General features: G+C 47.9%; 2 protein-coding genes across 3 annotated transcripts; one reads left to right on the top strand and one right to left on the bottom strand.

The window, feature by feature from the left end:
• Nucleotides 1-1,377: 1,377 nt before the first annotated feature.
• On the bottom strand, nt 1,378-14,116 carry prkn (parkin RBR E3 ubiquitin protein ligase). Of its 2 annotated transcripts, XM_079729644.1 has the most exons (20): nt 14,026-14,116; nt 13,006-13,169; nt 12,093-12,309; nt 10,796-10,905; nt 10,498-10,581; nt 10,016-10,131; nt 9,571-9,707; nt 9,087-9,148; nt 8,696-8,848; nt 8,116-8,202; nt 7,316-7,433; nt 6,883-6,992; nt 6,581-6,664; nt 6,099-6,214; nt 5,648-5,784; nt 5,164-5,225; nt 4,775-4,927; nt 4,195-4,281; nt 3,395-3,512; nt 1,378-2,445 (listed from the first exon to the last, which is right to left on the bottom strand). In XM_079729644.1, exons 1-20 carry the CDS (start codon nt 14,030-14,032, stop codon nt 2,336-2,338), a joined length of 2,232 nt encoding a protein of 743 aa, XP_079585770.1. In that variant the 5' UTR covers nt 14,033-14,116; the 3' UTR covers nt 1,378-2,335. The 2 variants fall into 2 exon arrangements, 1 of the variants encoding a protein (XP_079585770.1); XR_013811595.1 differs by lacking the exon at nt 1,378-2,445 and having other exon boundaries at nt 3,474-3,512; nt 4,775-4,952.
• A 282-nt stretch (nt 14,117-14,398) lies between these two features.
• On the top strand, nt 14,399-19,112 carry LOC307070905 (uncharacterized protein). Its single transcript, XM_079729660.1, has 5 exons — nt 14,399-14,652; nt 15,588-15,732; nt 16,775-17,238; nt 17,502-17,730; nt 17,866-19,112. Exons 1-5 carry the CDS (start codon nt 14,551-14,553, stop codon nt 18,039-18,041), a joined length of 1,116 nt encoding a protein of 371 aa, XP_079585786.1. The 5' UTR covers nt 14,399-14,550; the 3' UTR covers nt 18,042-19,112.
• The last annotated feature ends 2,961 nt before the right edge of the window (nt 19,113-22,073 follow it).

The raw sequence follows: 22,073 nt of genomic DNA on the forward strand, positions 1-22,073 counted from the left end.
TGGCCAGTCACGACTGGCGTAATGTAAAATTGCTTCTGGGGGACAAGCGCGAGGGGCGTGTCCCATAGTGAGATACCTCACTCATATATCAGAAAACCTTGGTTAATTTCTTAACCTTAAGTTACTCCTGAGCAACCTTTGCGAAAGGAAAGGAGATAGTGGTATCCCATAATCCTTTTCGCCAGCAATATTTAAAGCAACATGCCACCGACGAAGGTTACCGACTCTACGCGAAGACACGTGAGAGACGCGGTAGAGCAGAAGAATAGAAGAGAAGAAAAAACAATTGATAATAATGGATACCAATTCCACAAACAATTATTTGAATATAAATGAATTCATTTCTTGCTGGTTAGTAAGCATATAAAATACACCATAAGAAAAGAAAATGCCAACTTTACATTTAAGAAAGATTACTGGGGCAGTTAATTTAAGCATCAACATAAGTTTAGCCTCTTTTTTTTCACATGTGAATTGAAATTCAGGTGGCCTAAAATATTCCCTTTGGCCTAGTCCGACCAAAGTGATTCTCACTGTTGGCGATAACCTGATTGAAATCAATACGACAAGAACGCATGGATCAAAGAGCTCTTGTTGTAGTCAATCTTCGGAAAGTTGTAGTTTTACACTAGAGACACTAGAGGTCAGCAATACCCGCCGTCGTGCAATGACGTCGGTTAGGAAAAGTGGAGTCGAATTCATTTTAAACAGTGCTATCTTTTCCTATGTTCTAAAGGAAGCACCTTTTCAACTCTCCTTGATCCGATGACGTTTTCCACAAGGTTAAGGTTAAGGAAAGGAGGTACAAAGGTTAGGAGATTTGACTATTCGTAGAGGCCCCAGGAGAGTGAACGCGCCTATACTCTCAGAGTATTATTAAAAGTGGGGTGGACATGTTGGAAATAAACTGTAATTTACAACTATACGATCAAATGTTTGATGTAGTATGTATGCATGAATGTATTTTATGTCAGTCAAATAAAGAAAAAGATAAATATATCTAACCTGGAGGTCTGAACACTCATGGTGCTGACACGATGTGTGTGTCATCATGTTTCCCAAAGCCTGTGTTTTGAAACTTGTGTGTTGAACAACAATTTTGTGGTCAATGAAAAATATAAAAAGGTCTCTTTATCCCATACAATTAATTAATTAATCAATCAAACCTCTAGTTCTTTAGATTGGAAAATCATCAATCCTTTATATAAATCCTAATGGGGGGGGGGGGTATGTGGCAAGATTTTTCAGTTGCTGTCATCAAATCAGGCACAGATTCACAAATGTATTTATTTTTGGGCCAAGAACAAAGTGCCAGAAAACCTATTGAAATTGATAGTGTTATTATATATATATTATTATTATATTATTACCCGCAAAAATTACCTACACAGCAAAAACAGCTGTGTCACTTTTATGAAACTTTCCACAGCTGTAGAGGCTGTTAACAAGATATTAACAGGGAAGAATAATGACACTGATTGGGCCAAAGGTGGCGCTATAGCAATCTTCCAAAAACGCAGACTTTGAACATGCATATCTCCTGACCCCTTTGACTTGCAGTCACAGAACCTTGCCCACGTATACATCTCCTCATGGTGAACAAATCTGCCTCAGGAACCTACAACTTCCGTCTGATAGATTTTCCGCCAATTTGAATCAAATACATATTAAAGAAGGTAAGATCTTTAGCAGTACAGGGATGAGGTTTCAATTTCACAACTTTTATTCATCAGCGCATATGTTTCAATGTTGAATATCAATCATTGTATCAATTCATAACATTAACACCTTGTAGACCTCAAGCTCTCAAATGTTTGTGAGCAGGACGTACAGACCGACGGGTCCTCTACTAGGCTCTGAGAAAACTCATTAAGTTAAGAAACAGGACTTAATTACCACATGTCGTAACATTGTATGTTTCTATAAATGGACGCACACCAAAAAGAGTCACATTGAAGAAAACCGTTTAGCTTTAGAGCAATGAATAAGATAGTTTGTTTTAAAACACCTGGTAGACCCTGGAACAGGACCCTGGAACCCAGGACCCTGGAACACAGCCTGGAACCCAGGATCCTTGAACCTAGGACCCTGGAACCCAGGTCCGTGGAGGTGTGTACTGTCAGTGTTGGAGGCATGTCCTGTCACTGTTGGAGGCGTGTCCTGTCAGTGTTTGAGGCGTGTCCTGTCAGTGTTGGAGGCATGTCTTATCACAATTGGAGGCGTGTCCTGTCACTGTTGAAGATATGTCCTTTCCCAGCTGAAGGCGTGTCTAATCATCATTGGGGGCGTGTCTTCTCTTCTGAGAGGTTGTTGACTGTGGGCGTGTCCTAATGCTTCATCCAAACCAATGGTTGGCCATGCAGTCTCTGTTCCAGGGCACAGAGCAGACCCAGCACCACTCACTGGAACACTGCGTCCTCGGACACACCATGTGCATACACCCTCCTGGAACACACACACACACAGCTTATTTGATGAATTGTTTATACTCACATGATTCTTGCAATATCGTGGTTGTGCTCAGTGTTGGGGTAGTTACTCAAAAAAAGTAATTAGTTACTTATAACTAGTTACTTCTGTAAATTGTAATGAGATTACTTTACTAGTTACTGCGTTTGAAAAGTAACTTTACTACTTATAACTTTACTTTGCCGTTTCTTAATTTAGGGTACTGTAGATACATGGACAAACTTCATAGCCCTATCATCACTTAGTGTTTATTGTATAAATCTATACAAAATAGCATATAAAACCATATCAAAGAACAATATCCCTGTCTGCACAAAGAAATGCCTCACTGTAAAATCCACAAACAACAGGATAAAGTAGGCTATGGTTAGGTCAATCAGTAGCAAAACACAAGTTTCAAAACACAGGCTTTGGAAAACAAAAATTAAGTGGTCAATGAAAAATATAAAAAGGTCTCTTTATCCCATACAATTAAAACAGAAATGCACTTAAGCGGCGGTGACACATGCTGTTACTTTATGTGGTCCAAAGGCTGAATGAACCTGATGTATTTCGCAAGCTATGACATCGTAAGTGTGTCTTCCTCTCACCCTCTTGCAGGCAAGCCTTCTCAAGTTTTAAAGTAATGCTGTCTATCCAGTGCAAACGTCATTCCTAAGTAACTTTTGTTGTTGGCGGACCAAATGTCCGCGGTGGTGGACACATGATCCAGGGAGGACTCGAAAATTATTTTGAGCTTCGATTCCATGTCGGTATAACCCTTGTTCAGGTAATGTGAAAATGTTTTCCGGTCGGATGTTGGCTTGTGAGTCGCGGGTATTTTATCTAGTATTTTTCTAAATCCGGGCGAGTCAATAGTCGACAGTGGAAGCATGTGTGTCTATGTGTGTGCATGCTTGCATGCGTGTGTGTGCGGATGCATTACCGTTCTTCTCCACTGGGACTCCGCACTGAGGACAGGGTTTGGTGGTCTCTCTGATGGTGTCGCGAGACGCCAGTTCCCACCGGCTCCTCTGGAGGGCACCCTCGTCCACCACAAAACACTGAGGCAGAGAAGGCCTTTACCCCAAGGTCACTCCCTCTCACTCTACACACATTCCTAGCTCACTCCCTCTCACTCTACACACATTCCAAGCTCACTCCCTCTCACTCTACACACATTCCAAGCTCACTCCCTCTCACTATACACACATTCCTAGATCACTCCCTCTCACTCTACACACATTCCTAGCTCACTCCCTCTCACTCTACACACATTCCAAGCTCACTCCCTCACTCTACACACATTCCTAGATCACTCCCTCTCACTCTACACACATTCCCAGCTCACTCCCTCTCACTCTACACACATTCCCAGCTCATTCCCTCTCACTCTACACACATTCCTAGCTCACTCCCTCACTCTACACACATTCCTAGCTCACTCTCTCTCACTCTACACACATTCATAGGTCACTCACACTCACTCTACATACATTCGTATCTTCGGTATAATTTTCATAATATGTTTCCTTCTGATTTAAAACATCCTTTTCATTTTAATTAACTAATTAATGTCCTGTACTCTGGTGTGAAACACTGACTTTCCCATCTGGATTAGTAAAGTACTTAGTAAAGATTAATAAAGTAATTCTAATCGTCCATTTGGAAAGCAATAATGATGTATCTGATTCACTCCGAACTGTTTATAAAACCTGAGATTTCAGCCAATAGCCTGTCACTCACCTGCGTAGCTGCGCCCCCAGAGCAGGAGGCTGCCATATGACACTCCCCTTCATGGTACTCATCCTTACAGTCCCGACAGAAAACAAGCTACACACGCACACAACACATACACCTTATAAGTTGTATGTATCTGCTTCGTATGCATTTTGTAGTATTTAGTGGCCGTTGTGTATTATCTGTACGTGTAGCATGTAGTGTGTTGATTTAGTGTGTAGTGTTTGTATTATATATTTGTGGAGTATTTAGTGTTTGTATTATATATGTGTAGTATTTAGTGTTTATTGTGTGTTTATTAAATATGTGTGTAGTATTCCGTTTGTAGTGTGTGTGTATATAAGTGTAGTATTTAGTGTGTAGTGTGTGTGTATATGTGTTAAGTATTTAGTGTGTAGTGTATGTATGTGGGTGGCGAGTGTGTGTAGTATTTCGTGGGTGTGTATGTGTGTATAGTATGTGTATATGTGTGTGTAGTATTTACTGTGTAGTGTGTGTATATATGTGTGTGTATGTGTGTAGTGTATGTATGTGTGTATAGTATGTGTGAATATGTGTGTAGTGAGTGTGTATTGTGGGTTCCTACCCCACAGCCCAGGCCGTTGATCTTCTCACACTCCACTCTCTGGGTGGGCGGGGCTTGAGGGATAAGCCCCGCCCCACAGCCTGCCCTCGGACACAAGACCCCGCCCATCTGCAGCAGACACTCCTCTGCCCCGTATCCATGGTAACGCATATACTGGGAGGCAGAGGGAGACGGGGACCTTAAAGGGTCAACATAATATGGTTCAACAAAACAATAAATAATGTATACATAAGCACACTAATGCAAGCACATGCACTGTGTGTGTGTGTGTGTGTGTGTGTGTGTGTGTGTGTGTGTGTGTGTGTGTGTGTGTGTGTGTGTGTGTGTGTGTGTGTGTGTTTATGAGCAGTGTGTGCGTTAAGAGCAGCGTGTGTGTGTTTGTGTGTCACCTGCTCATTCCCGAGGACTCTGAAATGATGAAGCTCCTTAATAAGAGAGTCTGGACATCCAGCTAGAAACACACACACACAGACACACACACACACACACACACACACACACACACACACAGGTTTGAACACACACACAGAGGTATGAACACACACACACAGGTATGAACACACACACACAGGTATGAACACAAACACACACACAGACGAACACTTTGACCTGCCTTTCCTGGCAGTAATTAATGAATTGACCGTCTGCCTGTCTATCTGTCTGACTTCCTACCTATCTGTCCATCCTATCTCTCTGTCAATCCTATCCGTCTGTCTGCCTCCCTCTCTGTCTGTCCTATCTCTCTGTCTGTAGTCCTACCTGTCTGTAGGTCCTGCCTGTCTGTCTGTCCTACCCGTCTGTCGCCCTACCTGTCTGTAGGTCCTAACTGTCTGTCTGTCCTCCCTGTCTGTCCTGCCTGTCTGTAGCTCCTACCTGCACATGGCAGTGAGTAGCCAATCAAGGGATGGTGGATGAACTGTCTGTCGTTCAGTCTGGTGAGGCAGTAACCACGGAAACACTCCAGACAGATGACGTGACGGTCGGCACACTGGAACACCAGGACCGGACTCCTGGACAGACAGGGAGAAAGGCAGAGAGACAGTGAGACAGGGACACAGAGAGGGAGACAAGGAGACAGATAGTAGAGGCAGACAGAGGGACATAAAGACAGAGAGCCTTACAGAGAGACAGACAGACAACCAGACAGGGAGACAGACAGTTCGGCAGGCAGACAGAGAGACAAACAGACAGACAGACAGGAAGAGAAAGAGAGACAGAGGCAGGAAGAGAAAGTGTGTGTGTGTGTGTGTGTGTGTGTGTGTGTGTGTGTGTGTGTGTGTGTGTGTGTGTGTGTGTGTGTGTGTGTGTGTGTGTGTGTCCTCACAGCACGTCGGTGCAGGCGATGCATGCCACCTCCCTGTGGTTGGTGATGAAGAGGGGCAGAGCAACTGACACGTCTTCCTCAGCCGTAGGATGAAGAGCACACTTCAGGTAGAACTCCTGCAGACACACAGCTCATCACTCACTCACTCACTCACAGCTCATCACTCACTCACTCACAGCTCATCACTCACTCACTCACAGCTCATCACTCACTTACTCACAGCTCATCACTCACTCACTCACAGTTCATCACTCACTCAATCACTCACAGCTTATCACTCACTCAATCACTCACAGCTCATCACTCACTCACTCACTCACTCACTCACAGCTCATCACTCAATCACTCACAGCTCATCACTCACTCACTCACAGCTTATCACCCACTCATAGTTTATCACTCACTCACAGCTGATCCATGAGCCTTGCTCATGGACCTAAGCCCAGACATCCATGGATTAGTTCAGTAATCAAGCCCCTTACCGCCACGGTGCCGGGGCAGCCCTCCGACTGACAGACGCCATGGATACGGCCCGGGAGCAGCACGTCATCCCAGCATGATGGACCCTGAGAGAGAGAGAGAGAGAGAGAGAGAGAGAGAGAGAGAGAGAGAGAGAGAGAGAGAGAGAGAGAGAGAGAGAGAGAGAGAGAGAGAGAGAGAGAGAGAGAGAGAGAGAGAGAGAGAGAGAGAGAGACCCTATTAGTAGTATTTGAGGTGATATTAATGTATTGGTAGTATTTGAGGTGATATACAGTAGATGGTAGTAGTAGTATTGTGGTATTACCCGGCTGAGCGTCAGAGTGCTCTGTCTACACGCTCCACAGCGAACCCGCAGCTTGCCCGGTCGGACAGCGCCACACACGCTCTTACAGAACACGTAGAACGTCCTGTAACCTGGAGACAGAACCCGTCAACTCAACCCCACACACGCTCTTACAGAACACGTAGAACATCCTGTAACCTGGAGACAGAACCCGTCAACTCAACCCCACACACGCTCTTACAGAACACTCGAAAATTATTTTGAGCTTCGATTCCATGTCGGTATAACCCTTGTTCAGGTAATGTGAAAATGTTTTCCGGTCGGATGTTGGCTTGTGAGTCGCGGGTATTTTATCTAGTATTTTTCTAAATCCGGGCGAGTCAATAGTCGACAGTGGAAGCATGTGTGTCTATGTGTGTGCATGCTTGCATGCGTGTGTGTGCGGATGCATTACCGTTCTTCTCCACTGGGACTCCGCACTGAGGACAGGGTTTGGTGGTCTCTCTGATGGTGTCGCGAGACGCCAGTTCCCACCGGCTCCTCTGGAGGGCACCCTCGTCCACCACAAAACACTGAGGCAGAGAAGGCCTTTACCCCAAGGTCACTCCCTCTCACTCTACACACATTCCTAGCTCACTCCCTCTCACTCTACACACATTCCAAGCTCACTCCCTCTCACTCTACACACATTCCAAGCTCACTCCCTCTCACTATACACACATTCCTAGATCACTCCCTCTCACTCTACACACATTCCTAGCTCACTCCCTCTCACTCTACACACATTCCAAGCTCACTCCCTCACTCTACACACATTCCTAGATCACTCCCTCTCACTCTACACACATTCCCAGCTCACTCCCTCTCACTCTACACACATTCCCAGCTCATTCCCTCTCACTCTACACACATTCCTAGCTCACTCCCTCACTCTACACACATTCCTAGCTCACTCTCTCTCACTCTACACACATTCATAGGTCACTCACACTCACTCTACATACATTCGTATCTTCGGTATAATTTTCATAATATGTTTCCTTCTGATTTAAAACATCCTTTTCATTTTAATTAACTAATTAATGTCCTGTACTCTGGTGTGAAACACTGACTTTCCCATCTGGATTAGTAAAGTACTTAGTAAAGATTAATAAAGTAATTCTAATCGTCCATTTGGAAAGCAATAATGATGTATCTGATTCACTCCGAACTGTTTATAAAACCTGAGATTTCAGCCAATAGCCTGTCACTCACCTGCGTAGCTGCGCCCCCAGAGCAGGAGGCTGCCATATGACACTCCCCTTCATGGTACTCATCCTTACAGTCCCGACAGAAAACAAGCTACACACGCACACAACACATACACCTTATAAGTTGTATGTATCTGCTTCGTATGCATTTTGTAGTATTTAGTGGCCGTTGTGTATTATCTGTACGTGTAGCATGTAGTGTGTTGATTTAGTGTGTAGTGTTTGTATTATATATTTGTGGAGTATTTAGTGTTTGTATTATATATGTGTAGTATTTAGTGTTTATTGTGTGTTTATTAAATATGTGTGTAGTATTCCGTTTGTAGTGTGTGTGTATATAAGTGTAGTATTTAGTGTGTAGTGTGTGTGTATATGTGTTAAGTATTTAGTGTGTAGTGTATGTATGTGGGTGGCGAGTGTGTGTAGTATTTCGTGGGTGTGTATGTGTGTATAGTATGTGTATATGTGTGTGTAGTATTTACTGTGTAGTGTGTGTATATATGTGTGTGTATGTGTGTAGTGTATGTATGTGTGTATAGTATGTGTGAATATGTGTGTAGTGAGTGTGTATTGTGGGTTCCTACCCCACAGCCCAGGCCGTTGATCTTCTCACACTCCACTCTCTGGGTGGGCGGGGCTTGAGGGATAAGCCCCGCCCCACAGCCTGCCCTCGGACACAAGACCCCGCCCATCTGCAGCAGACACTCCTCTGCCCCGTATCCATGGTAACGCATATACTGGGAGGCAGAGGGAGACGGGGACCTTAAAGGGTCAACATAATATGGTTCAACAAAACAATAAATAATGTATACATAAGCACACTAATGCAAGCACATGCACTGTGTGTGTGTGTGTGTGTGTGTGTGTGTGTGTGTGTGTGTGTGTGTGTGTGTGTGTGTGTGTGTGTGTGTGTGTGTGTGTGTGTTTATGAGCAGTGTGTGCGTTAAGAGCAGCGTGTGTGTGTTTGTGTGTCACCTGCTCATTCCCGAGGACTCTGAAATGATGAAGCTCCTTAATAAGAGAGTCTGGACATCCAGCTAGAAACACACACACACAGACACACACACACACACACACACACACACACACACACACAGGTTTGAACACACACACAGAGGTATGAACACACACACACAGGTATGAACACACACACACAGGTATGAACACAAACACACACACAGACGAACACTTTGACCTGCCTTTCCTGGCAGTAATTAATGAATTGACCGTCTGCCTGTCTATCTGTCTGACTTCCTACCTATCTGTCCATCCTATCTCTCTGTCAATCCTATCCGTCTGTCTGCCTCCCTCTCTGTCTGTCCTATCTCTCTGTCTGTAGTCCTACCTGTCTGTAGGTCCTGCCTGTCTGTCTGTCCTACCCGTCTGTCGCCCTACCTGTCTGTAGGTCCTAACTGTCTGTCTGTCCTCCCTGTCTGTCCTGCCTGTCTGTAGCTCCTACCTGCACATGGCAGTGAGTAGCCAATCAAGGGATGGTGGATGAACTGTCTGTCGTTCAGTCTGGTGAGGCAGTAACCACGGAAACACTCCAGACAGATGACGTGACGGTCGGCACACTGGAACACCAGGACCGGACTCCTGGACAGACAGGGAGAAAGGCAGAGAGACAGTGAGACAGGGACACAGAGAGGGAGACAAGGAGACAGATAGTAGAGGCAGACAGAGGGACATAAAGACAGAGAGCCTTACAGAGAGACAGACAGACAACCAGACAGGGAGACAGACAGTTCGGCAGGCAGACAGAGAGACAAACAGACAGACAGACAGGAAGAGAAAGAGAGACAGAGGCAGGAAGAGAAAGTGTGTGTGTGTGTGTGTGTGTGTGTGTGTGTGTGTGTGTGTGTGTGTGTGTGTGTGTGTGTGTGTGTGTGTGTGTGTGTCCTCACAGCACGTCGGTGCAGGCGATGCATGCCACCTCCCTGTGGTTGGTGATGAAGAGGGGCAGAGCAACTGACACGTCTTCCTCAGCCGTAGGATGAAGAGCACACTTCAGGTAGAACTCCTGCAGACACACAGCTCATCACTCACTCACTCACTCACAGCTCATCACTCACTCACTCACAGCTCATCACTCACTCACTCACAGCTCATCACTCACTTACTCACAGCTCATCACTCACTCACTCACAGTTCATCACTCACTCAATCACTCACAGCTTATCACTCACTCAATCACTCACAGCTCATCACTCACTCACTCACTCACTCACTCACAGCTCATCACTCAATCACTCACAGCTCATCACTCACTCACTCACAGCTTATCACCCACTCATAGTTTATCACTCACTCACAGCTGATCCATGAGCCTTGCTCATGGACCTAAGCCCAGACATCCATGGATTAGTTCAGTAATCAAGCCCCTTACCGCCACGGTGCCGGGGCAGCCCTCCGACTGACAGACGCCATGGATACGGCCCGGGAGCAGCACGTCATCCCAGCATGATGGACCCTGAGAGAGAGAGAGAGAGAGAGAGAGAGAGAGAGAGAGAGAGAGAGAGAGAGAGAGAGAGAGAGAGAGAGAGAGAGAGAGAGAGAGAGAGAGAGAGAGAGAGAGAGAGAGAGAGAGAGAGAGACCCTATTAGTAGTATTTGAGGTGATATTAATGTATTGGTAGTATTTGAGGTGATATACAGTAGATGGTAGTAGTAGTATTGTGGTATTACCCGGCTGAGCGTCAGAGTGCTCTGTCTACACGCTCCACAGCGAACCCGCAGCTTGCCCGGTCGGACAGCGCCACACACGCTCTTACAGAACACGTAGAACGTCCTGTAACCTGGAGACAGAACCCGTCAACTCAACCCCACACACGCTCTTACAGAACACGTAGAACATCCTGTAACCTGGAGACAGAACCCGTCAACTCAACCCCACACACGCTCTTACAGAACACGTAGAACGTCCTGTAACCTGGAGACAGAACCCGTCAACTCAACCCCACACACGCTCTTACAGATCACGTAGAACATCCTGTAACCTGGAGTAGAGCTTAGATCGGCCCAGAAAATCAAGCCCGACCCAGCCCTTATTTTCTTACCGATAACGACCGGCAGGTTCGATACATTATCCCGCTTATTCCACGGCTACTTGCCAAAACGAAAAAATTACTTCACATGGTGTGTCTTTTTACAATTTATTCGTTAGGAGAGGAGGGAGGAGGTTACCACCAGCATTCGTAGTGTTGATCAGCAGAGAAATAGTCCGCCAAAGTTGCGCTTAGCCACCGAAGACGCTGGGGTTGACAAGTTACCAGACTACTACCCATGCAAGTCAACGGAGCGTTCCACGGCAGACCCGTGCAATAAAGGCCTATAATAATTCTGTTTATGGCATAGATTTCTCTTCAGATTAGGCCAATAAAGCAATGATTAAAAAAAAAAAAACACAAACGCTCGATCAAAGGCCTGGCCCGAACCGGCCCAAGGATAGTGGTGGGAAATATCGGCCCGACCAGGCCCAAGGGTCGGGCCGGGTCGGGTCGGGCTTCAGCTCAGGCAGAGAATCTAAACTCTAACTTGGAGACAGAACCCGGTAACTCAATCTCACACACTGATAGAACAGGTAGAACGTCCTGTAACCTGGAGACAGAACCCATCAACTCAACCCCACCCTCTCTGACAGAACACGTGGAGCGTCCTAACCTGGAGACTGTTGACAACCCCACACGCTCTTCCCTGTTCCATCTGGTAGCCAAGCATCTACCCACAGTGTGTTTACTCGGTTACATCCCCCCCCCGTTCCTCCCAGTGCGGTGATGACACCTCGGTTATCGTCATGCCAACACAGTGATGTGTTCATAATGATGACGTGTTTAGATCTAACGACAGATCAAGGCCAACCTGTTAATCAGCTGATCTGAGTGACCATGTAACCACCCCACCGACCCCGCTGACCCCACGACCCTGTTGACCCCGCCGACCCCCACGACCCTGTTGACCCCGCCCACCCCACGACCCCGCCCACCATTGGTCTGGCATTCTGCTCCTCCTCCCTCCTCTCCGTCCTCTGCCGGGCTGTGACTGGCAGGGCTGGCTTCCAAGGCGACGGCCAGGCCAGAGCGGTCGGCGTGGAGGTCCAGCCTGGTCAGTCTCTGTCCCGCCCCCTTCTCCTGGAGGCGGAGCCCAGCGTGTGGGCGTGGCAGCACCACGTGGACGGTGCTCTGTTCCGGTAGGTCAGAGGCCTGCTCGGGTCAAGGGTCAAACAGTAACACTTCAGAACTAAGGTTCTGCATTGGGCCAAGTCCCTCCACAAGACCCTACTGTACTTCCACAAGACCCTACTGTACCTCCACAAGACCCTACTGTACCTCCACAAGACACTACTGTACCTCCACAAGACCCTACTGTACCTCCACAAGACACTACTGTACCTCCACAAGACACTACTGTACCTTCAGAAGACCCTACTGTACCTCGATAAGACCCTACTGTACCTCCATAAGACCCTACTGTACCTCCACAAGACACTACTGTACCTCCATAGGAGACTACTGTACCTCCATAAGACCCTACTGTACCTCCATAAGACCCTACTGTACCTCCACAAGACCCTACTGTACCTCCATAAGACCCTACTGTACCTCCATAGGAGACTACTGTACCTCCATAAGACCCTACTGTACCTCCACAAGACCCTACTGTACCTCCACAAGACCCTACTGTACCTCCACAGGAGACTACTGTACCTCCACAAGACCCTACTGTACCTCCACAAGACCCTACTGTACCTCCACAAGACCCTACTGTACCTCCATAGGAGACTACTGTACCTCCACAGGAGACTACTGTAATTCTCCCTTTGGGTTTCTGGAAGAGCCCCCCGGTGCCCCCCCCCCCCCCAGTCTCTCTGGGAGCGCTCGGCCTCAGCTGGGTCTCACCTGCAGGGTGTCCCCGTCCTGGAGCTCCCGGCCAGCAAACAGCAGCCTCAGAGGCCCAGCAGGGACCCCCTGCTGCTGGGCCACCAGCGCCTTCAGCTCGCCCACACTGGAGCCCGCGTCCACCTCCACCGCCACACCCGGACCCGAGTTAAAACGAACAAAGACTGGGAGGGGGAGAGATAGAGAGAGAGAGAGAGAGAGAGAGAGAGAGAGAGAGAGAGAGAGAGAGAGAGAGAGAGAGAGAGAGAGAGAGATGTATATATTCAGATGTTGCAATGATGTTGTTATATTATATTTAATTTCATTTTAAGAGAGCACTGACTCTGAAGGTAACCAGATACAAACCGATATGACTCATATCTGCCAAGCTCTCTCTCTCCATCCACTTTGTTTCAGCAGCGAAAATGTAGTCTCTCTCTCTCTCTCTGTGTTTAGTCTCATTTACTAAAACGTGTCCTTTACAGTATTTCGCCAAGGAATTTTTTAACAATATATATATATGTTGTATTCTCTACTCTGCTCTCTTCTTCTCTATCACCTTCTGTATATATGATCTGTTATTTCAGGGTCATTTGAATAAACCATCCCTAGTTTCCCTTCAGAGACACCGGATAGAAAGGACTTCACAACCTATCGTCTCCTTGGCAGAAAATATTTCTGACTTTGAGTCAGTTTGTGTTTGAGTCGGTTTGAGTTTGATTCATTTTGAGTAATCGTCAGTGCAGCCCACTTCCGGAGCAGAGTAAACTCAGAGGTCATTCTACATGTCCAAAGCGACAAACACCCATTCATGCACACATTCTCACACCGACGGCGGAGTCAACCACGCAAGGCGAAAGCCAGCTCGTCAGGAGCAGTCAGGGTGAGGGGGTCTTGTTCAGGCACACCTCTACACGCTAGGAGGAGCAGGGGATCGAATTAGCAACCTTCCGGTTACAAACACACTGCGCGTTTTTCGAGACAGAAGATTTAAGACTATACTCGTTAAGAGACTCTTCTATCTTCTGTCAGGCTACGTACCCAGCATTGCGGGTGTTAGCCGGGTCGCCGTCCTTCATGTGCTGGTCAGGACTGAGCCACCACGGTTGTTGTCCATACGGTGACATCGAGCCGGGCATTGTGGGAGATGTAGTCCACATGGTGTCCACCTGATCTTTGTACGGTGGTGCCCAGGGCTGTTGTTTGTACCAAAGAAGCGCAACGTTTGAACAGAATAACAAAAGACCGTGCCACCTACATAGATGTCAATCTACGTGTGTGGTTGTATTATCTAAACTATGATTTGTTTGGTTGTTATCCTCCACCAGCACGTTAAAAATATATATATTTATATATATATATGTCGACAAGTCTGACGTCACACCGGAAAGAGGGTGACTGACGCCTCCGGAAATGGATATGTTTATGAATTTTAATAACTTCTTTGCATTTTTTCTTTGTATTTTTTTTCCGCAGCAAGCGATGCGGCGTTCCGGGCCGTCAGTAAACAGTCGGCGGATAAATTGGTGATAAAAGTTTAATCGGACTCTCGGGTCGCGGTGCAGCATGCAGCAGTCCGACGGTAAGAGCTCCGGAGGCGGCGGGCTGGACGGCTGTCTCCTGCATCACCGGACCGAGGCGGCCGGCGGGACGTGCATCGGAGACAGGGTGAGAATCCCCGTACAATGTCCCCGTATTTCATACATTCAGTTCGTTAAGTCGCAGGTTGAGGTGGGCTGGAGGGGCTAGTATCTCCCCAGTGTGCAGCGAGAGAAAGCAGGGCAGCGCTGGAGAACTACATTCTGGGTCATAATAACTGGGTTATGTTTGATTACCATACGGCTCTGTGACGCAACTGGATGATAATTAAAGCCTTATAATGATGATACTCGGTGTAATAACGATAGCAACGACAATACTGATAATAACAACAATTATAACAGTAATAACTGTGGGATAATAATGATACTACTAATGTTACTACTATAAATATTAATTATTGTGCTCAAACTGTCCTCAAGATGAATAAATTGCTGTAGAGTTGCCTGTGGTAATGTAACCCTGTGTTTGATTTCTTAAAGGCTGATATTGTGTGGTCCTGTCGCCTACATTCCTCTAATAATACGTTTATTATTTAAAACAACATATTTCAAATAATGACTATCGAAATCGATGAACACAATGCCGTCTTTCTTCTAGAGTAATTGTATTCTGTTGTGTGGTTAGTGGATTATAAATGCACAGTTATTTGTCAAGGTACAGGAAAATATGACATTATACATAATCCTTCCCCTTCTATCTGGTGAATTTTTCTACTTCTGGAGGTCCATCAAATGTGGATTCCCCATAGTGACCCTCATATCATCTCGACTGAATCACACATTACCCTGATGGGCGTATGATATACCATAACAGGGCCGACCCAGCATGCGTCAGGGTGGACCCCCCGGCGCTCTGGGAGAAAAGCGCTTTACAATATCGCCTCACATTCACCCATTCATGCACACATTCACACACCAATGGCAGTGTCAGCCACCGAGGTGACAACCAGCTCGACAGGAGTGAGTGACCTCCTTGGTGTCTCGCCCCCCCCCCCCCCCCAGATGGTGAAGGTGGAGTCGGGCGTCCTGCTGTCCTCGTCCCAGACCGCTGAGCTGGCCTTCCTGCGCTCGCGCGTCCGAGACCTGGAGCGGGAGAAGGCGGAAATGGGGGCGGAGAACCAGCGGCTCCGGACCATGCTGGTCAACGGTCCGTTCAGCCGCCGTCTGGCTTCTGCTCCCGCCTGCAGGGACCTCAGGACCAGGGAGTCCAGCATGATGCCAGTGTAGCATGTTAGCTGTTAGCTGTGTAGCATGTTAGCTGTTAGCTGGGTAGCATGTTAGTTGTGTAGCATGTTAGCTGTTAGCTGTGGAGCATGATGCCAGTGTAGCATGTTAGCTTTGGAGCATGTTAGCTGTTAGCTGAGTAGCATGATGCCAGAGTATTATGTTAGCTGTGTAGCATGTTAGCTGTTAGCTGTGTAGCATGCTAGTTGTGTAGCATGTTAGCTGTGTAGCATGTTAGCTGTTGACATACAACAGCAGAATCTGATGACCTATCATGAATTGTAGTTTAGTGGATATTGTGTACTTTTGTCATGTACCAATACAGCCATGCTATATTCCAACAGGAGCAGGTAGGGGTTAGACAGTGCACAGACAGGTCATTAAGGAGCAGGTAGGGGTTAGACAGTATAGAGACAGGTCATTACGGAGCAGGTTGGGGTTAGACAGTATAGAGATGGGTCATTAAGGAGCAGGTAGGGGTTAGACAGTACAGAGACAGGTCATTAAGGAGCAGGTAGGGGTTAGACAGTACAGAGATGGGTCATTAAGGACCAGGTAGGGGTTAGACAGTACAGAGACAGGTCATTAAGGACCAGGTAGGGGTTAGACAGTAGAGAGACAGGTCATTAAGGACCAGGTAGGGGTAAGACAGTAGAGAGACAGCTAATTAAGGAGACTGTAGGGGTTAGACAGTATAGAGACAGGTCATTAAGGAGACGGTAGGGGTTAGACAGTACAGAGACCGGTCATTAAGGAGCAGGTAGGGGTTAGACAGTACAGAGACAGGTCATTAAGGAGCAGGTAGGGGTTAGACAGTACAGAGACAGCTCATTAAGGAGACGGTAGGGGTTAGACAGTACAGAGACAGGTCATTAAGGAGACGGTAGGGGTTAGACAGGTCATTAAGGAGACGGTAGGGGTTAGACAGTACAGTAAGGAGCAGGTATACTCTTTGTATCCCTCAGAGATCCCCGGGCTGCTGTCCACCATGTGGCAGACCCTGGGTCAGAACAACACCAGCAGCAACCACCAACACTCCCCCCTCTCGGTCTCCATGACGACGGGGAGGGGAGGAGGCCGAGACTACGGCTCCTCCTACTCCCAGCACCACCCGCTGCAGCCGGCCAGCCACACCTCGGAGGACGTGGAGTTCAGCCCTAGCGACCACCTCGACGACCACTCCACGCTCGGCCCCGAGGACCTGAGTGGGGACATGGTGGACTACGGCGAGGAGGAGGAGGAGGTGCCCGGGGGCGATCTGGGTATGGGCGGAGACATGATGGGGGAGGAGCCAATCTGCAGCCAGACGGACATGGTGGAGGCGGAGCTGAGGAGGCGGGGCGCGGAGAGCCAGTGCGCTAACAGACATGCTAGCAGCCATGCTAGCAGCCATGCTAACAGCCATGCTAGCAGCCACGCCAACAGCCATGTAAGAGAAACAGCGTCTATCCATGGACAGATCAGATTAGTATATAAGTATATCAATTCAGATTACTGAACCAGTAATTATAATAAATTGTGCTAACGGTTGTTGGGGTGGTAACGGTCGTCGCGGTCATGGTCGTGGTGCTAACGCTCGTGGTGGTAACGGTCGTGGTAGCAACAGTCGTCGTCATGGTAACGGTTGTCGCGGTAGTAACGGTCGTCGAGGTGGTGGTGACGGTTGTCTCGGTAACAGTGGTCTGGTTTCAGGTCCACCACGTGGAGGTGTACCCGGGCTCCGGGGTCATGTGCGACGTGCGCTCCTGGCACGCGGCCAACCAGGCGCAGTCGCCCACGGCGATGGCGCGCACCCTACTGCTGGGCGTGTTCGACATGGAGACACTCATCAGCAGCAACCTGCGGGGGGGGCGGAGCCGGCGGCCCGCCTTCCACCCCCAGCGCAGCGCCCTGGACCCCCACCGCATCAACGCCATCTTCAGTAAGGAGGGGGCCTGGAGGGAGGGAGTTAGAGGGGGAGAGAGGGTCGTTGTGTAATGCATGTTCATATTGTCCACTTTGTTTTGATTGTTTTGTTCACTGTCTCTCCCTTTCTCTCCCCCCCACCTCCCCCCAGATGCCACCCTGGCCCGGTTCCCCCAGGCCCGTAAGGGGGTGATCGGTACCGGCATCAACTCCAAGCTCTCCGAGATCCGCTTCCGCTTCCGGAAGGCCAACCCGGTGTTCGTCATCCCCGGGCCGTGTGAGGGACAGCCCGTTAGCCCCGCCCACCTCAGAGCCAACGCCACATAACCCCCCCCCTCCCCCCCCCCAAGGCTAACCTCGCCGCTGCACTGTGTGTGTGTGTGTGTGTGTGTGTGTGTGTTGGAGTGCGGGTGGCTGTGTGTCTGAGGGTGTGAGACTGTGTGTACTTTGTGTGTCTCTGTGTCTCTGTTTGTGTGTGTTTGTGGCTGTGTCAGTGGATTTGTGTGTCAGTGTGTGCGTTTGTGTCTCTGTATGTGTGTGTGTGTGTGTGTGTGCGTGCCTGTGTGCGTGTGTGTGAGGGAGACATGCTTCCACAGTGATTCCTCTCATGTCGGAGCTCTGCTGCTTTGTGTCAAAACAAAGAATCCACCCTCGCGTTCTTCAGCAGCGGTCTCTAAGTGCTGCCCATGGAGCTCCGATCGCTCCAGTCTGCCAGGAGCGCTGGAGCCGGACAAGGATCAGAGTCTGACGGCAGGCTGGCCAGGGACAAGATGAGGGAAGGTTATACTTTACTGATCCCGGACGGGTCGTCTTTGGTTATAACCGAGGTCGGCGTTTAGGATTTGGTCGTGAAGAACCAATAAAAAAAGTGTTGACATGTTTTTTTTGACACACTTAGTCAGCAAAGTGTGGACATGGCTTGAGACACACACACGCACACACACACACATACACACACACACACACAAACACAGCAATACACTCAGACATACACACACACAGCCATACACTCCAACACACCCACACAGCAATACACTCAAACACACGACCAAACACACACAGCAATACACTCAAACACACACACACATCCAGAGTAATACACTTACACACCGACCCGATTTTGTGTCATATATGCATGCGTGTTCAGACGCACCACACACACACACACACACACACACACACACACGCCAGCATGAGTCCTCAGAAGGCCTGGCTCTGAACTGTGACTGTAGATCTTGTTGAGGAGATGTTTGTGGATATTTTAATTTATACGTGTTTATAATGATGTCAAGCGTGTTTTCGTAACAAACACAAAATTTCTGTCAACACGCAACCTCCTCCGGACGGCTTCACCCCCTGCGGTGATTCTCAAAGACTTTACGACCAAAACCTCAGACATTTAGCTCACTTTAGATATCTATTTATACCGGTGTCAATGTTGTTTGCGTAATAAATATTGTTTGTATGTTCTGATGTGGTTGTGGTGGCCTCACTGGTGAATAAGATGATATTAAACAATGCCAGTATAAAGGAACGGAAAGTGAAAGGACCAACAGCCTCCTGGTCCACGACGATTTCTCTTTCGGATCTTTGGTGCAAAACGTGTGACGTTGAGAATCGCTTTCAAACAGCAGACAATAAAGTCAGCTTTCACCGCCTCGTTCTTGACACCTTTTCCTAACTTTCAGCCACATACCGTATAGAATATGCCACATACATTTGTTCGTTCATTATCACGCCACACTTTGCTGCTACTCATCGTAAGGACGTGGTGTGGCCACCAGGTGGCGCCCTCCGGTGTGTGGTGTGCCCTCAAATCGTCTCGGATCCAGCCGTCCGAACCTAATGTTGCACGGTAGCTTTGCTGGGTTCAACTTCCACCGAAACAGCTTCTCCAATCGGCTGAACGGCGAATTATTCACAGCATCATAGCCGGGATAGCGTGTTGTTTGATTTAATATACAATTTTATTCCATCTGTATTTAATTGATTTGAAGAGAATATTCCACCAACAGCTGCCTAAACACTCTTAGTATGCTGAACACTTTTTGATCCTAATCATGTTTAATTTCTTATCAAGTTTTGGATCGTTTATATGTTTGTGAACATATCTGAATGGGCCCTCGGATCTGTGAGGAGATGGATCCACTGTCCCTCTCTTTCTTTCTCTCTCTCTCTCTCTCTCTCTCTCTCTCTCTCTCTCTCTCTCTCTCTCTCTCTCTCTTTCGCTCTCTCTTTCTTGCTCCTTTGTTATCTCTTCATCTCCCTCCCCCCCTCTCTCTCTCTCTCTCTCTCTCTCTTTCTTGCTCCTTTGTTATCTCTTCATCTCCCTCCATCTCTCCCTCTCTCTCATCTCTCTCCATCTCTCCCCCCTCGCTCCATCTCTCCCCCCTGTCTCCATCTCTCTCTCTTCCCCTCTCTCCATCTCTCTCTCTCCCTCTCTCTCCATCTCTCCCTCCTCTCTCCATCTCTCTCCCTCTCTCCCCCCTCTCACTTTGTCTCACTTTGTCTCTCCAACCTCTCCGTCTCCACCTCTCCCGTCTCCGTCACATTCTCTCTCTCTCTGCATGGGGCTTTGTGCGCTGTGCTTGGCAGTGCTGGACCTCCCCCCCTCCCCCCTTCCTCTCCATCTCCGTCCCTCCCTCCCTCCCCCCCTCTCTGTGATTCAGGGGGAGAGAATGGAAGCTAGTGTTCTTTAGGAAGGCCTTGTGTGGGAGCAGCACCGGGCTGCTGGAGACCGGCCGGAGCTGGTCTGCTACGCCTGAGAGCGAGGGGGGGGGGGGTGAAGACGAGGACCCAGGGTGGTGCTGGAGGGGATGGAGGAGGGGGAGGGAAGGGAGGAAGGGAGGACCGGGGTGGGGGAGGGAGGGAGAGAGGGAGGGCAGTGGGGGAGGGAGGGAGGGGGTGGGGGTCTTAAAAGAGACGTGGGGCCTTTTGTGCTCCCGTGTCCGACGTGCCACTAAAGAACAGATTGATATTCACACAGAGGCTCCAGAGAGACCCACCACACACACACACACACACACACACACACACACACACACACACACACAGCGACCCCCCCCCCCCACCGGTACTGAGGGGTTTTCAGGTCGTCCAAAAGGGAGAAAGGAGTTCCGTCCTGGGGGGGTCCGCTGGCAGGACCTCAGAGTTGTGGTCCAGAGGAACCCGGCGCGGCTCCAGTTCACACAGCAGAACCAGGACCTGGACCTGGAGACCGTTCAGACGCCCCCTTCACGTTCCACCGGGGCCACGACCTCATGCTCTGCTGCCAGCCATGACCTCACACTCTCCTGACTTTGAACATGAGATTACCTCATTCTACATCAATACAGCAATCGATGATATTCAACTGTTCATAAACTAGCGGTCGATGACCTCATAATCTACTGTTCATAAACTAGCGGTCGATGACCTCATAATCTACTGTTTATAAACTAGCGGTCGATGACCTCATAATCTACTGTTCATAAACTAGCGATCGATGACCTCATAATCTACTGTTTATAAACTAGCGGTCGATGACCTCATAATCTACTGTTCATAAACTAGCGATCGATGACCTCATAATCTACTGTTCATAAACTAGCGGTCGAAGACCTCATAATCTACTGTTTATAAACTAGCGGTCGATGACCTCATAATCTACTGTTCATAAACTAGCGATCGATGACCTCATAATCTACTGTTCATAAACTAGCGGTCGATGACCTCATAATCTACTGTTCATAAACTAGCGGTCGAAGACCTCATAATCTACTGTTTATAAACTAGCGGTCGATGACCTCATAATCTACTGTTCATAAACTAGCGATCGATGACCTCATAATCTACTGTTTATAAACTAGCGATCGATGACCTCATAATCTATTGTTTATAAACTAGCGATCGATGACCTCATAATCTACTGTTTATAAACAAGCGATCGATGACCTCATAATCTACTGTTTATAAACTAGCAATCGATCACCTCATAATCTACATTATCTAAGATAGTAATTACCTTATTCAGCTTTTTCAAGCTTGTGATGACCTTATATTTAAGTGCTAGCAGTGACTGAATTTATCATTCAATTTAAATGCAAATAATATCTATAAATATATATCTCAGTGAGTGAGTAAGTGAGTGAGCGAATGAGTGTGTGTGTGTGTGTGTGTGTGTGTGTGTGTGTGTGTGTGTGTGTGTGTAATACAATAATCAATCCATCTACTAACCCCCCCAGTCTGGTTGTCAGATGGGGGGGTCGGTCACCATTTAATGAAGTTGTTTTAAAGACAAGTAGTATCCGACACTCTATAACCCTTTTTAGAAACCACTATTGTTTAACATCAAACCAGACGCCTATCACACCCCCACAC

The sequence above is a fragment of the Pollachius pollachius genome, assembly GCF_949987615.1.
Source record: "Pollachius pollachius genome assembly, chromosome: 2".
NCBI classification, from domain to species: domain Eukaryota; kingdom Metazoa; phylum Chordata; class Actinopteri; order Gadiformes; family Gadidae; genus Pollachius; species Pollachius pollachius.

Excerpts from the sequence above, each read along its gene's own strand:
- LOC307070905 (XM_079729660.1), top strand. The coding sequence starts at position 14,551 with ATGCAGCAGTCCGACGGTAAGAGCTCCGGAGGCGGCGGGCTGGACGGC. Across the intron at positions 14,653-15,587 it reads GGACGTGCATCGGAGACAGG|ATGGTGAAGGTGGAGTCGGG; the intron begins GTGAGAATCCCC and ends CCCCCCCCCCAG. Across the intron at positions 17,239-17,501 it reads GCAGCCACGCCAACAGCCAT|GTCCACCACGTGGAGGTGTA; the intron begins GTAAGAGAAACA and ends GTCTGGTTTCAG.
- prkn (XM_079729644.1), bottom strand. Across the intron at positions 10,132-10,497 it reads GCTGCCCCGGCACCGTGGCG|GAGTTCTACCTGAAGTGTGC; the intron begins GTAAGGGGCTTG and ends GTGTGTCTGCAG. Across the intron at positions 9,149-9,570 it reads CTACTCACTGCCATGTGCAG|CTGGATGTCCAGACTCTCTT; the intron begins GTAGGAGCTACA and ends GTGTGTTTCTAG.